We start from the raw sequence: 16,288 nt of genomic DNA on the forward strand, positions 1-16,288 counted from the left end.
TTAGGTGGTTTCTGAGGCTGAAGGAGTAAAATCCTGAGAATTCCAGGAGACGAATCCAAAGGAATACTAAACATGTGAAGCCAACAAGTACAGCACACTCACCACGAGTGTTTGGAGTGAGAGGGATGAAGCACAAGTCAGCAGCCCGGTGTAGGAAGCAGCCCGTGGTGAGGACTACCCAGCATCCCCTGTCGTTTATAACTTACCTTGAGGCTAGTCCATCTCTCCTGTCTCTATGGGCAGAGAATCATTAAGAGAACAGACATAGTAGGTAATAAAATTTTTTAAAAATGGAGATTTGGGGTGAGTCTTCAGCAAAACAGGCCCTGTGAAGGGAGCCATGTGAGCCGAGATCAAATACCCTTTGCCAATCCTTCTGATCTAGATGGGAGCCTAACGAGCTTGCACCAACTTCAGAAGTCTTCTAGCCATCCTGGGCCTCGGTTTCATTCTTCTGGAAAAGGTAAGACCAGTGTCTCCCTCACCTATTTGTAGGGTTATTGTGAAGATGATTATAGTAATCATAAGAATGTTTGACATCAGAAGAAGTCTGAAAATGGCTGCAGAAAACTAAAGGTATTATTTGGATCCTCACTTCTAAATTGAGAAAATGAAGCTTTTTATTTGCCAGTTTCTCTTCAGGGTTCAAAGTCTTCCAAAAGCACTATTTTCTAGATAGAAAACAACACTTTTCAGATATCTCAGGAAACCAATCAAAAGAGGCTAGCAAACCTTTCCATAAACTGTTTTTAATCTGAGAAGTAAACTACCACACTGAGTCCCTCAGCCATCGATGTGCTTTCTGAGACTAAATGCTCGTGGGTTGTACACCAAGGCCTTTCTAGCAGTTGTTGCAAAGTGAAATCTCCAAGTGAGGCATGTTGTCAGCTCCACAGCTCAGCGATGTCTGGCATGTGCAGGGGCACAGCCACTGTGAACCCCTGTGTCTACGGATGCTACTTGGGCTTGGGCTTGTTAATGGATTTAGTCCGGGTTTTGGACTTAACAGTGCGCGGTGCATCTAAAAAGACAAAAACAAGTAGAGTATTAAAGTAACAATATATTTACTAAGGGCTTTTCAGTTTGAAAAGCAGTTTTTAAATTCCATTTTGCTCGAGTAATCTCCATGTTATAAACAAGCTGTATGCTAAAAATCTGGCTCTGAAGTGGTTATTGCGATTTAGAATGCATTTTCCAAAGTTAAGTATGGTCAGTAATTTGCTTGAGTTCTAGGTGCCAGAGTAGGGCACTATGTAGCCAAGGAGCAAAGAAGAGAAGGGAGAATACTTCCTCCTTTCTCTTGTTCATACCTTGAGCTTGGTGGAAAAATATTGAAATAGTATTTACAGTCTTCCTTTGTACTGTAACCGTCTACCATCTCCCCACTCTTCTCCAGTCTCCTGAGCCAGACCTACCCAAGCCTCACCCCTGGAATGGGTGCCAGGGGCCAATGGCCATCAAGCCCACTCTTCCTAGCAGGATGTGAAAAGTGGCTCCCTGACACCCGGCTTCCCAATTTGAATCCTTCAGACGGCTGCTGCCATCTCCCTCCAGCCTCTCTGAGATTAAGGACTAGGTCATATTTATCTCTGTGAACTCCCTTTTCAATTCCTTTCTTTCCTCATAGCTCAGAGCACAGTGCTTTGCTAATTATTAAAAATATGGACATCAAAAGAAAAATAAATGTTCCTCTATTCTGTCCTGATCTCCTCTTAGATTTCACAGGCTCCTTACTTACCGTGGTATAATTCTCCATCCTTTCATGGCACAACCCTCAGGAAAACAGCGATTTCAGTGCACTGCACTAACTCTCACAAATGCTAGATTGCTCCAGAGTGTCTGTACTTCTTCAAGAGCTACCTGCTAACCCTCAGAAACGTCTGTCCTCTGGACATTCTGGTCACCCACGAGGCAAGTGGCTGCCTTGGTCTCCTGCCAGATCTCCCAAGCTTTGTGAAGCTTGTCATCCTCCACTTTAGGGACCTTAGCACTGTCCCTGATGGCAGTGCCTGGAAAGGGGGAGCAGAGTGATGTCTTTGCACAGGTTGGGGAATAACTATACAGTTACCTCTGCCTTACGTCAGTAGAACTTCTCAATTCTGGACTTAACCTAATCTTCAAGGACTTTACGGAAATGGGCACAATGAAAATTTCTCATTCCACATTAAAATAACCTCTCTAGTTTAACATAGGCTTTTTGTATGGTTTGCATATCTATCTTTCTAAATCTGGTAAAGGTCTAGTTTTTAAATTGTAGGGATAAATTTTTAATTTGTGTCAGATTGCCCTTCCCCTGAGCTGATCCAGAATTTAAGAGGATAAATTTTTTTTAAAGTTTTTGAAAAAATTATTTCACATATATTTTCAAAATCTAAAACTAACGGATTGTTATCCTAGGACTCAGTAACATTTTCACCAGTTCAGAGCTGACAGCAATAAAGAAATGAGCTCAAACTCTTCCTCTGAGCAGCACTGATGCCCCTGTATCTCAGGTCAGGGCTGAGGTTGGCCGAGTTCACTGCTCTTGCTGGAGGTGAGACAGGAAAACAGAAGGAGTTACAGTGTTTCCTCATTATTATCCTGCGCCAAGAGCAGTCCTTGGAACAGATCACAGGTTGGAGATTAAATAGAAACTCAAAAATTGTTTCCAACATTAGAGATATTGAGGATTGCTTGTAAGCAGATTAAAGAACCAATTAGAGCTATGAAAATTAAAACTTAAAATTCTCTTCCTGAAGAATTAAAGTAATTTTTTTAACCATAGAAAATCCAGCAAATACCAAAACAAAACAAAGACAGAATTCTCCATAAACTTCCATTACCCAAAGACAATGTCTGTAAATACTTGGTCAGGTTTCTTTCTGGTCATTTTACAAGCCTTAAATAAACTGTGTCATGTCCTATATCTTGCATATGACAATTTTGCATAAAATTCTCCACGTTCAGTTTGTCCCTCCTGTGAGTCAGCAGAAGCCGCGCTGGGTCTGGGAAGAGCCTTTCAAGAAGCAAGTTCGCCCTTCCAGTGAGCCATGTAAACCACGTGGGGCCCAGGAAGACAGAAGCCAGATTGCCTTCCCCATGAACCCGGTGCTGTGTGGCTGAGAATCAAGAGCTCCCCCACCCACACCCCCTGACCCCTGTAAGAACTGGCTGGTTCGGAGGACAGGCTGAAATGATAGCAACTGCGGTAACAAAAACAACTAAATGCTTGTATTGTTTGATTGACTTTGCAGGCCTGCGGCTGGTAGTCTGAGCATCTACTAGGAAGATGACAATGTACAATTCAGCAAATGTGGGGGATTTCCTTCTGTCTTGTTTTTAAAATCCAATATTGTTCTCACTGTTTTGTTGTGACTTATTGCTTTGTTTTATTCAATGTTCTGTTTTGGTTTTGTTCTGTTTTGTTTTATTTGATTCTACGGTGTCTGATGGAATGGACCACTACTGTGAAGGCAATAAAATATATTATGGTAACCAGTGTTGACTTCCTATTGTCCTGCTTTGAAGTCCTGTACCACTTTCACTGCCTTGTTTTTATTGGCTTTACTCTGTTTTGTTTTGTTGGGCTTATTCTCTTTAAAAAAATTCCCATATTACTACGAAGTCCTTATAAACACCATTTGAATAGTTGCATAATAGTTAACTATATTGGTATACCTTAATTTATTTAGTCTTTCTTCCATGATTAGAAAGATAGGCTGCTTCTATTTTCCCTATGATATATAGTAATGCATTGAACATCTTTTTACATTAATTTATTGCTTTTTATTAGTTTTCAGTGTTAAAGATCAATCCAGAGCCTCATTTGTGCTACGCAATCACAAAACCACTGAGCTATACTCTCAATTCCTGAATTCTCTCCCTTTTTCTCTCCCTCCCCCTCTTTCTTTCCTTCTCCCTTTCCTTTCTCTTTCCCTCTTCTCTCTCTCTCTCTCTCTCTCTCTCTCTCTCTGTCTCCCTGTCTGTGTCTGTGTCTGTGTCTGTGTCTGTGTCTGTGTCTGTCTCTGTCTCTGTCTCTGTCTCTCTTTCTCTCCCCTTCTGGGTCTTGTTATGTTGCCCAAGCATGATCCTGAGAACAGATCACAGGGTGGAGATGAAAGAGAACCTCAAAAATTGTCTCCAACATAGAAGATAATAATGATTGCTTATAAGCAGATTAAAGGACTAATTAGAGCTAAGAAAATTAGGATTTCAGTGTGAGCTCAAGGGATCCTCCTCCCTCAGCCTCCTGAATAGCTAGGACTATGGACATAGATCACCACATTCAGTTATTTTGCTAGACTAGATTCTCAAGAGTGAAATCATTAGATAGAAATATATACATGTTTTAAAGGAATAGCCATATATATTCTTAAGATTTATGTTTTCCTCCCTAAAGATATTATTTGTAAAATTATCTTGCAACTTCTGGTCAGCATTGTTTTCTTCCTAGCAGCTTTTAAGTAAAAAAAAAACTACCAATTTTTAAAGTAAAAATTATATTTTGTGTTGGTTTACTTGGCCACTATTGTTATTTCTTGTTTTATTGCACGTGGAGGGGGTCTGGGTGTGATAAAGTATGTGCACACTATGAGAAGTACAAACCAGTGCATCAGCTCCAAAGATACTGATGTTCTTTTAAAATACTTGTGACCAAATCAAGGTTTGTTTTTAAATATAACCCAAATAAAGCAAAATGGGAAAGCGAGTTTTACCTTTCTTTCGAGACTTTACGGCAGTTTCGACCGGCTTGTCTCCTTCCTCCTCCTCCTCCTCCTCCTCTTTGTCTTCTTTCTCCTCCTCTATTTTTTCTTCTTCAATTTCCTCTTCTTTTCCAGACTCCTGTCTCTGCTTACTGACTATTTCCTCCAGCTCCTTCTCCAGGTCTTTATTTCTTATGAGCGTATAATGAAGCTTTTCATTTACAGCCTCAAACCTCTCCTCCGCCCTTCTGGCTCTGCTTTCAATCTCCCTGATGTAGCAAAGTCCGGAGGAACACAAGAAAATAGTCAGGGACCCTCGTTCAGGAGTTCACTTTGGTTTCATGTGATCCAATAAACTAAGTCCAACAGTTTCCCTTATTTTTTAGTGTCTCTCAAGCTAGATTTTAATCAAGACAACCAGTTTGAGATATTCTCCTTACTTACTAAAGCATGTTATATACATTTATGCCCATGTTTATTTCTTTCACCTCCTCAGCCATGTTAACTGTAGTGTCTGTCCTACTCTTTGAGAAGAATGTTGTTTATGCAACATTCATTCTTAAGCACACTAATTTCCCCACTTCTATTTTTTTCTTTAAGTCATGTGTTTAAAAAAAAACACTAAATTGAATCACTCCTAATACTTTCTCTCTCTCTCTCTCTCTCTCTCTCTCTCTCTCTCTCTCTCTCACACACACACACACACACACACACACACACACACAGAAGTTTACTGCTTCCAGAAGATTTGGAGATTTTCATCCCTTACTGAGTATAATGCAAGCAAGACAGCTCAAGAAAGGTAAGCAAAGAAATGTGGATTTCTCACAAATCTGCTGACCAACAGTCTTCATCCTCTTTATCATTGTGATACTTCGTACTCACATTAATTTTTCCTGCATATATTCAATTACAGTCATTGCTTCCTGATACTTTTGAGTCATTGTGCTTTGGTGAGGCGATTCTCTCTGATAAAAGAAATATGTAATACAAATGAATTAAGAGTCCCAACAGGTAATGAATGCTCTACTTCCTCAGGATGTTCAAGATCAAGTCTTCTACGATATTCTTTATATTTATCTAGTAGATGATTAAAAATATCTTTAATGCCAAAAATAGGGATTGCCTATAGCCAAATATCTTAGCAACTTCCAAATGGTTCACAGTACATATGGACATGAATTTCATTACTTCCCCAAGCATATGATGTTGCAAAGTCAAATAAGATTTTTTAATTCCTTAAGAAACGTCATAAAAATCAGCTAAAGTTATAAATCTTGCCAGGCAGAGAAATTTTGAAAAAATAGAATCACTTCTTTATTTTGAATCTAGATATATTACTGAAATCAAAATACAAGGAAGGCTGGAGAAGACAGAAGAAAAAAATTATAAAGCATACTTTCAAGTGAATATTGCATTTCCTAGGAAGTATGTACTCATAAAAATCCCATTTAGCTGTGAATCCCAATCAATGGCAGGTAAATCCCACATCATAGATAGAAAGAAATATTTGAGTATAGATGTTATCATTTAGGTCTAAAATATCCTCCAAAAGTCTCATCTGTTTGGATTAAGACCATAAAGAAACTGCACTTGGAGGTGGATTCATCTGCTAAGGAGTTTGTAGTGCAGAGCACAGTGATAAGTCGGGGCGCAGGAGGCCTGGGCTGGGTGTGCGCTTGCCCCAGCTCCTCCTTCCTCTCTCTGCTCCCTGGCTGCCAGGGTGGTGAGCAGCATTTCCTTCCCAGACCCTTCCACCACTGCCATTTCTGCCTTGCAGCTAGCAGGCTTCGTACTGAACACACTGCAGACCACGAGCCAAATAATTCTCTCCTCTTTTAAGTTGTAGGTGCTGGATATGTTATCCCAGAAATAGTAAAGTGACTAGTACACTAGACAACTTTCTGTAATGACACCATGATTAATGAGATGAGGTGAAAACCCTTCTCTAGGCCTCTCATCCTTAATCACACATGCCATCACCCTGTGCTACCTTTTGTCTTAAACCAGAGAAAAGAAACTTTTTCAAGCTCTTTAACTTTTATTTGGCCACTCTACTCTTTTCTTTTCTCTGTCACATATTTTATTTTTTCTTTCTGTTTTGCTGCCCTTTCTTGGGTAATGTTTGGAAAGTAAACATAGTAGTTCCTCCTTATACATGACTTCACTTTCTGCAGTTCCAGTTACCCATGATCAAACATAGTCTGAAAATATCACAGGAACCATTTCAGAGATAAACAATTCACAAGTTTAAATTGGACAGTGTTTTGAGTAGTGACCATCCTGGTCTCTTTCACCACGTGTGAGATTATCTATTTGTCCAACGTATCCCTGCTACCTATGCTACCCACCTTAGTAGCTCTCTTGGCTATCAGATTGGCTGTTATAGTATCACAATACTTGTACAGGTACTGTTCTCCACCCCCTTCAACAACAACAAAAAAAAACACCTCATGTATTGAAGGTTTGGTCCCCACTTGTCAGTGCTAATGGGAGGATGTAGAATTTTCAGAAGCTAGGGACTAATGGAAGGAAGTTAGGTCACTGGGCCACGCCCTTAGAGTACATACTGACAGCCCAGTCCCTCTTATCTCCTTTTTTCCCCTGGATGCCTTGAGGTAAACAGTTTGCTCCCTACCATAATATTCTGCCTCACCAAAGGCCCAAAGACAATAGGCTCAGCTGATCACTGATGGAAACCGTAAACCAAAGAAAATCTTTCCTTCTTTAAGTTGTTTGTCTCAGTGGACCTCCACTGGACTAGAACAGACAGACCCCAGCCCCTTCTGGTGCACAGGCTGGCAAACAAGAAGTACCATCTCCCCCATCCCCTACCCACCTTGTAAGTGACTGGATTATCCAGAGAAACTTAGGCTGTGATGATAGCTATGGAAGTGAAATGCAATTGGATGTCTGTAGTGCTTTGGTATTTCATTAGCATTGCAGGTCTAGGGGCAGTGGGTCTGATTGTAGGTTCAGAGGATAGTGGTACTCAATGTGACATCTATTGGGGATCACTTTGTGAGGGTCACAGCCATTGCTATGGTTTTGTTTTAGAAGTCCTGTATCTTTTCCATTGTTTTGTTGGCTTGGGTTCCATTCTCTTTTGTTTTGTTTGATTATGTCAAATCCAATGGCAGGAGTAGCTATTGCAAAGACAGCATAATATGTTATGGTAGCAATTTTGGGTTTACTATGGTCTTGTTTTGAAGTCCTTTATTGCATTCATTGTTTCTATTCTATTCTGTTCTATTTAATTTTTACTATGTCCAAAGTTATCTGCAGCTATTTTGAAGACTTATCAAAAGGCATTATGGTAACTATTGTTGATTTTTGTAATGTTTTTAGCTCTCTATCTCTAACACTGGTTTGTTTTGATTGGTTTTATTCTGTTTCATCTTCTTTAAAATAAATTTTAAAAATTAAAAAAAGATGAGAATAAGCAGTTTTGCAAAGTTAAGGTGAAAAAAATGAGGATTTTTCATAGAAGATTACACAAGAAAAAAATCAATAAAATACATTACTTAGGAGATGCTTGTCCTCTTGGAAAAACTAAAAGTCATATAGATTCATATCATTTTCACATAATTTTAACAGTTTTAAATTTCCCAGTTCACTTCCAGATACATACCCAGGAAGACAATGCATCTGCTTCAAAGAGAGGTTTGGAATGAATATTTTCATCTTTTCCAATGAACCAAATGACTTTATCATTCTCTGTAGATGTTGAAGGTTTCTGCAGCCAAAAAACCAAAACAAACAAATAAGAAAAACACAAAAGATCAGTTTGCCAGATGTTGTATAATACAGTGATATGTCAGGTTACCTGGAGATGTGCATGGCTGAAATTTTAATTCTCATTTACCTTAAGCATTCAGCAGACATTTTTGAAGACACACACAACAAACACTGACAAATTGTGGAAATAAGGGATTGGGGACAAGAGAACATAGCCATGGAAAAAACAAAGGATTTCTTCCAGAACTCAGGAACTCAAGTATAGAAAATCAGATAATAAAATGAATAGCCATGGTACAACGTAACTACAGTTTGCATAAAAGTGTGTTTCAAGGGTCATGTGTGCCCAGAAAAGGGTGTTACATTCACATAGAAACTCAATTGTTACAGTCAAAATAATATTCAAAGCCTAGATAAGTGTTATCAAACAGAAAGGAAAGGGGCTGAACTAAGTCCATGCATTAATTGTAATAATAACAATGATGATAATATTTTAATTTATTCTGTAAATAAATAGAAAAGTACTTGGCCTCCTATATGCCAGACATTTATCAGAATAAAACAGCGCTTTAGTCAAAAGAGGATTGATTGTATTATAATATCGTGGTCTTGCCTTTGCAACGAGCAGAAGGCCCAGAACAGAGCCTGTAGTTGTGGCATATTTAAACCACACATAGAGGAGGAACCTCAGGCCAGTAAGTCAAAACACTGCAGAGAGTGTAGAGTCATGCGTCTGGAAGCCAAAAAGTAGCAGCCAATCTAGGGACCAGCAAGTACTCTTCTGCAGGCTCATCTGGCTCTGAATGCTGGTTCTACTGCTTAAAGCCATGTGATTCTATCAGTCAGAACTTTATGAGCTTCAGTTTTCCTGTCTACATAGTGAGGATTCTATTGTATAACTTGAAGTTGTTTTGTGTAGATAAGAGATAACATGTAGAGCATTAAAACTCATGATACGCACTGAATTATTGCTAGTTACCGTTGTAGTTTCTAGTACTGTTTTCACTACAAATGCCCAAAAGGGTTGCTCTGACTACCAATGCATCAGCAAGGCTAGAAGAGGTAAGGTGAGGAGAGGTATGAGGGCTTGAGAGGAAGGGAGAAAGCCAGCTGAGCAGTGGAGACAGGGAGTTTAAACTACAGCTTTTAAAGATAGAGACAGAAGCCAGGTGTGGTGGCAGAAGCCTGTAATCTTAGCAGTCGGGCTGAGGCAGCAGGATTGCTACATAGTGGACTCACCTCAGAACAAAACAAAACAGAACAAACAAACAAACAAATGGCATTATAGTGAAAGATTTTGTAGTTAGCAGGATAGGTGTGAATGAAATTCCTTAGAAAGGAAAGGAGACCCATTCCTCTGGGGGGGAAAAATATAACAGTAAGCATGGTATGAATTAAACTTTATAGAGAAAAGAAGGAAGTAGAAGAGTTCACACCAGAACCTACTTCTACTTTCCACAGTACTTATATCTAGTCTTACAAGAGAAAGAAAAAGAAAAAACAATACAAGAGTTTAAGATCATTGCTTCCAGTGGTCAAGGACCCACCCAGCTTCCAGCCACACTTGGCTGAGCTCAGCTGGTTTCACCTGGGCCACACCCAGTGACCTTCTTTCAATCCAAGGAACTCAGCTGTCTTCTGTGGTGAGTTCCTGCACACTATCCTGAGCCCTGGGAGAGTTTAAGATCATTGCTCCCAGTGGTCAAGAACCCACTCAGCTCCCAGCCACATTAGACTAGGCTTGGGAGGTTTTGCGGCCTAACTAGATTACACTCCGTGACCTTCTTCAATCAGGGGAGTTGAGGGCATGTGAAGTGAGTTCCAATGCATTGGTCCTTGCCCAGGGAGAGCTTTGGACCATCATCCATAGTGGTTAGGTGCCTGCCCAGCTTCCTGGAACACTGGAGGTGGCACAGGAGGGCCTGAAAGCCTAACTGGACCACGCACAGCAACCTCCATTCAGTCCCATGAGCCAGGGGCATAGGAGATGATTTCCAACACAAGGCCCAGAGAAAGCCTTGGAATAACACTTGGAACACGGAAATATAGGAAAATGACAAAACAAAAGACCAAAATGCAATCTCAAATCTCCAGCCCATCCCAAGAAAGCCTAGGAGCCATGTACATAGAAGAAAACATATGCCATACATCTGAAATGCCTGAAATAATAGCAACTGCAAATAAAGAAGCAACTCCGGGAAGCTTTAAAGGAATCAAACTAGAAATAATCTCCCAGGTTAAAGAAGAAATGATAAAAGTAATGAAAGAGATGCTGAACACATCTAAAGAAGACACAGTTAAAAAATTAGAGGAACAAAACAAAAAGATAGAATCCCTGGATGAACAATTTAAGAAACAAACAGAATACATAAAGCAGATTCAAAGAGACACACAGGAAATCAAAAATTCTATTGAAAGTTGTCAAAACTGCCTCAATGAAAATGAAAATAGAATTTCAGATCTCGAAGACAAGATTGCAGCTAGTGAACAGGAAAGGAAAGGTCTTTTAAAAATAACAATGAGTCAGGAAATAACAATTCAACAGCTACAAGATGATGCAAAGAAAAACATAAGATTGATAGGGATAAATGAAAAAGAAGGGGACAACACAAATGATACCAAGAGGCTATTTACAGAAGTAATAGCTGAAAATTTCCCAAACATGAGAATGGAAACTGACATTTGGATTGGGTGAAGCATATAGAACTCCAAATAGCCATTAAAAAAATAAAACTACACCCAGACATATAATAATCACCATCCCAGAAATCCAACATAAGAATAGAAAATTAAAAGCTGTTAGAGAGAAAAGACAGATCATCTATAAAGGAAAACCTATCAGAACCACAGCAGACTTCTCAGCACAAACAATGCAGTTAAGAAGACCATGGAGTGAAGTATTCCAGATCCTAAAGAAAAATGATTTCCAACCTAGACTGATGTATCCTGAGAAATTGTCCTTCAAAATTGATGGAGAAATAAGATACTTCCATGACAAAGAAGAGCTGAATAATTTCATGATCACCAAGCCAACCCTGCAAAGAATACTGAAAGACAGTTTAGATACACCTAGGAAAAAAACCACTAAGCAAAGCAGACAATTAAACAGAATGGAAAGATAAAGATGCAATGTCAGAAAGATAACATGTCAAAAATAAACCAATATATAACAGCTATAATCATTAATGTAAATGGTCTCAATTCACCAATTAAATGAAACAGACTGGCAGAATGGATCTAGAAACAACATCCAACCATATGCTGTCTGCAAGAAACCCATCTAACCCAAAAGGAAACTCACAGAATGAAAGTCAAAGGATGGAAAACAATACTTCATGCAACAGGAACAAAAAAAAAAAAAAAGTGGGTGTAGGTATTCTGTTTGCAGACAATGTGAACTTCAAACCAAGAATGAGCCTTTACATTTACTGGTTAGGGGAAAACTTCAAGAAGAAGAGATAACAATCTTAAATATATATGCACCGAATTCCAGAGCACCCAGTTACACAAAGCAAGTATTAATAGAAATGAAAAATAAAATTAGCAATAACACAATTATAGCAGGAGACCTTAACATACTATTGACACCAAGGGACAGATCAACCAGACAGAAAGTCAGCAAAGAAATAACAGAACTGAATCACATCTGTGAACAAATGGACTTGATAGACATATACAGAGTGTTCAATCCAACAACATCAGAGTATACATTCTTCTCAGCAGCACATGGGACATTCTTTAAAATAGATCATATACTTGCTCACAGAACATATTTAAATAAATACAAAATAATTGAAATTATCCCATGCATGTTATCAGATCATAGTGCCACAAGACCAGAAATTAATGATAAAAGAAACTGCAAAACCCTCACAAACACATGGAAATTGAATAACACACTCTTGAGCAATCAGTGGGTTAGATGGGAAATTAAAGAAGAAATTAAACAATACCCACAAGCAAATGAAAATACAAATACAACTTACTGGAATCCATGGGATGCAATGAAAGCAGTTCTCAGAAGAAACTTATTGCCCTGAGTTCCCACATCAGGAAAACAGAATGAATACAAATAAACAACCTGATGCTACACATCAAACATCTAGAAAAAGAAGAGCAAGTCAAGCCCAAAGCCAAAAGAAGAGAGGAAATTATAAAAATCAGAGCAGAAATTAATGCAATAGAGACTAAGAAAACAATCCAAAGAATCAATGAATCAAAGAGTTGGTTCTTTGAAAGAATAAATAAAATTTATCAGCCCCTAGCCAACCTTATTAAAAAAGGAAAGAAAAAGCTCAAATTCATGCAATAAGGAATGAAAAAGGCAAAATCACTAATGTGGAAATACAGAAGATCATCAACACCTATTTCAAAAACCTCTACTCTCATAAGTTCGATAACACAGAAAAAATGGACACATTCTAGAAACATATGAAGTACCAAACCTGGGTCAAGAAGATGTAAACCTGCTGAATAACCCAATTTCTATTAATGAAATGGAAAATGTAATTAAGGCCTTACCTACAAAGAAGAGCCAAGACCCAGACGGATTCACTGTGGAATTCTACAAGAAATACAAAGAAGACTTAATGCCAACACTCCTCAAACTCTTCAATGAAATCTAAAGGGAAGCAATTCTTCCTAAGTCATTCCTGGAAGCAAATATTACTCTAGTACCAAAACCTGAGAAAGACCCAACTAAAAAGAGAACTACAGGCCAATCTCTCTAATGAACACAGATACAAAAATCCTCAATAAAATATTGGCAAACAGGATGCAGCAAATCATCAAGAAGATTATACACCACAACCAAGTGGGATTCATCCCAGGCATGTGGGGACGGTTCAACATACATAAATCAATAAATGTAATTCACCATATCAATAAAGCCAAAAGTAAGAATCACATGGTCATTTCTATAGATGCAGAAAAAGCTTTTGATAAGGTCATTCATGATAAAACACTCATTCATGATAAAAACCTTACAGAAAACTGGAATAGATAGTCTTTATTTCAATATGATAAAGGCCATCTATGACAAACCAACAGCCAGAATCATATTAAATAGCCAAAAACTGAAGGCCTTTACCTTAAAATCAGGCACAAGACAAGGATGTCCCTTATCACCACTCCTATTCAACATAGTACTGAAAACACTAGCCAGAGCAATTAGATAAGAGAGAGAAATAAAAGGGGTAAAGATAGGAAAAGAAGAAGTTAAATTATCATTGTTTGCAGATGACATGATACTCTACATAGAAGATCCCCAAAACTCCATTGAAAGACTCCTAGATATAATAAATAAATTCAGCAATGTAGCTGGATACAAAATCAATACTCAAAAATCAATAGCATTTCTATACACTAACAGCAAAATTGCTGAGAGAGAAATAAAGAGAAGCCACACCCTTCACACTAGCATCCAAAAAAATGAAATACTTAGGAATTAATCTCATGAAGAAGTAAAAGATCTATACAGGGAAAATTACAAAACTCTGAAAAAAGAAATTGAAGAGGATCTCAGAAATTGGAAAGACATCCCTTGCTCATGGATAGGAAGAACATTGTGAAAATGGCCATTCTCCCAAAACTGTTATACAGATTCAATGCAATCCCAATTAAAATACCATCAACATACCTCATTGATCTAGAGAAATCACTCCTAAAATTCATCTGGAACCAGAGGAGACCTAGAATAGCAAAGGCAATTCTAAGCAGCAAAGGCAAGGCAGGAGGCATCACAATCTCTGACTTGAAGTTATACTACAAAGCTACTGTAATAAAATCAACATGGTACTGGAATCAAAACAGATCTGACAATCAATGGAATAGACTAGGAGATACAACCACAACTACCAACACACTGAAAAACCTTATATTTGATAAAGGGGCCTAACATATTCACTGGAAGAATGACAATCTCTTTAATAAATGGTGCTGGAAAAACTGGCTCTCCTTATGCCGAAAACTAAAACTAGACCCATGCCTATCACCATGTACTAAACTAAAATCTAAATTGATCAAAGATCTGAATATTAAAACAGAAACACTAAATCTGTTGGAAGACAAAGTAGGTAAAAATCTTGAAGACATAGGTGTAGGTAGAGAATTCATGAACCGGAATCAAACCACATGGGAACTACTTCCCAGAATCAATGACTGGGATCTCGTCTCCAGCATAGTGAAAAGAAAACCCACAAACTGGGAAAAAAATCTTAGTGAACTGTCCCTCAGACAAAGGACTTCTGTCTAAAATATATAGAGAATTTAAAAAAATCAGACCCCTAAAATTCAAAGTCCCAATCTAAAAATGGGCATCTAAGATGAATACACAGTTCTCAGATGAAGAAATACAAATGGCAAATAAACACATGAAAAAATGTTCAGCATCATTGGTCATTAGAGAAATGCAAATTAAACAACGCTGAGATTCCATCTCACTCCAGAAAGAATGGCCAGGATAAAGAAAACTACCAACAACAAATGCTGGAGAGGCTGCAAGGAAAAAGGAACTCTCCTGCACTGTTGGTGGGAGTGCAGACTGGTGCAACCACTGTGGAGATTCCTCAAAAAGCTGGGATTGGAAGTTCCATTCGACCCAGCTATTCCACTTCTAGGCATATTCCCAGAAGAACTGAAAATATCACACCACAGTGATTTATGTGCACCCATGTTTTTAGCAGCACAATTTGTAATAGCCAGATGTTGGAAACAACCTAAGTGTCCATCAACTGAGGAATGGATAAAAAAGTTATGGTATTTTTATACAATGGAGTACTACTCAGCTATAAAGAATGATCACATTGAGATATTTATAAATAATGGATGCAACTTGAGACCACACTCATAAGAGAAATAAATCAAACTCACATGTATAAATACTGTGTAGTCTCCCTAGTGTAAGAAGTGGTAACAGTACATAAGAGTTTATGGTAATCATGATTCCCCATTACATTGCTTTGAAGCCTTATAATGTTTGCATTCATTAGTTGGAGGGGTTTTATCCTGGTTTGTTTGATTTTATTAACTGTGATAGTATGAACAGCTATTTGAAGAAAACAAGACATTATAATAGCCAGTGCTGATTTTATATCATCTTACTCTGAAGTCCTACCATGCTTTTGTTCTTCTGTTTCCATTGGTTCTATCATATTGTATCTTATTGGATTTTATTATATGTGACAATATAAACAAATTTTCTATGGAAAATGAGATAATATAGTAGCCATTGTGGTTTTCTGTTATTTGGTTCTGAATGCCCTGTAATACTTTCATTTGCTTGAATGGTTTTATACTGTTTCGTTGTTATGTTTGATACTATTGTATATGAAGTTATGCTCAACTATTTCAAAGAAAGAGACACCGTGGTAGTTACTGTTAATTACAGGCTGTCTTGTGGTGAAATACTGTGTTGCTTACATTGTTCTGATCTGATCAGCTTTGTTATGTCCTCTTTTGTCTTAATCTCTTTAAAATAAAAAATAAAAATAAAAATACGACACAAGGCAAGGTCTTGCTATGTTGCCCAGGCTGGTTTCCAGCTCCTGGTCTTAAAGGATCCTCCCACCTCAGCCTCCTAATTAGCTGGAACTACAGTTGTGCACCACTATGCCCAGCACATCATCTTACCTCTTCTGTTTTCTCTTCCTGTTCAAGTTTCTCAACCTCCTTATTTTTCTCGTTATCCTCTTCAGTAGGCTTTTCTATTTCAGGATCGGTTAATATTTTTAGAATGTCCTATATAACGAGACAATATTATAATTATGGTTTGGTATACATTAATAGTAACAACTAGTTCAAACAATATGAAATGAGCAGTAATCCTGCAACTGGGTACTACCATAGTGACAAAAATACAAAGGTTAATA

General features: G+C 38.1%; 1 protein-coding gene across 1 annotated transcript in view; it reads right to left on the reverse strand.

The window, feature by feature from the left end:
• Positions 1–729: 729 nt before the first annotated feature.
• The window catches only part of Axdnd1 (axonemal dynein light chain domain containing 1), a 156,474-nt gene continuing 140,915 nt past the window's right edge, over positions 730–16,288 (reverse strand). Inside the window, exons 21-25 of the mRNA XM_013157837.3 lie at positions 16,050–16,157; positions 8,314–8,418; positions 5,568–5,650; positions 4,695–4,951; positions 730–1,021 (exon numbers count right to left, since the gene is read on the reverse strand). Of these exons, the coding sequence (XP_013013291.2) occupies positions 957–1,021; positions 4,695–4,951; positions 5,568–5,650; positions 8,314–8,418; positions 16,050–16,157 (618 nt within the window). The 3' untranslated portion in view covers positions 730–956. The remainder of the gene's footprint in view (positions 1,022–4,694; positions 4,952–5,567; positions 5,651–8,313; positions 8,419–16,049; positions 16,158–16,288) is intronic.

The sequence above is a fragment of the Cavia porcellus genome, unplaced genomic scaffold, assembly GCF_034190915.1.
Source record: "Cavia porcellus strain 051 isolate PalLab524CR breed Dunkin Hartley unplaced genomic scaffold, mCavPor4.1 scaffold_29, whole genome shotgun sequence".
Taxonomy (NCBI): Eukaryota; Metazoa; Chordata; class Mammalia; order Rodentia; family Caviidae; genus Cavia; species Cavia porcellus.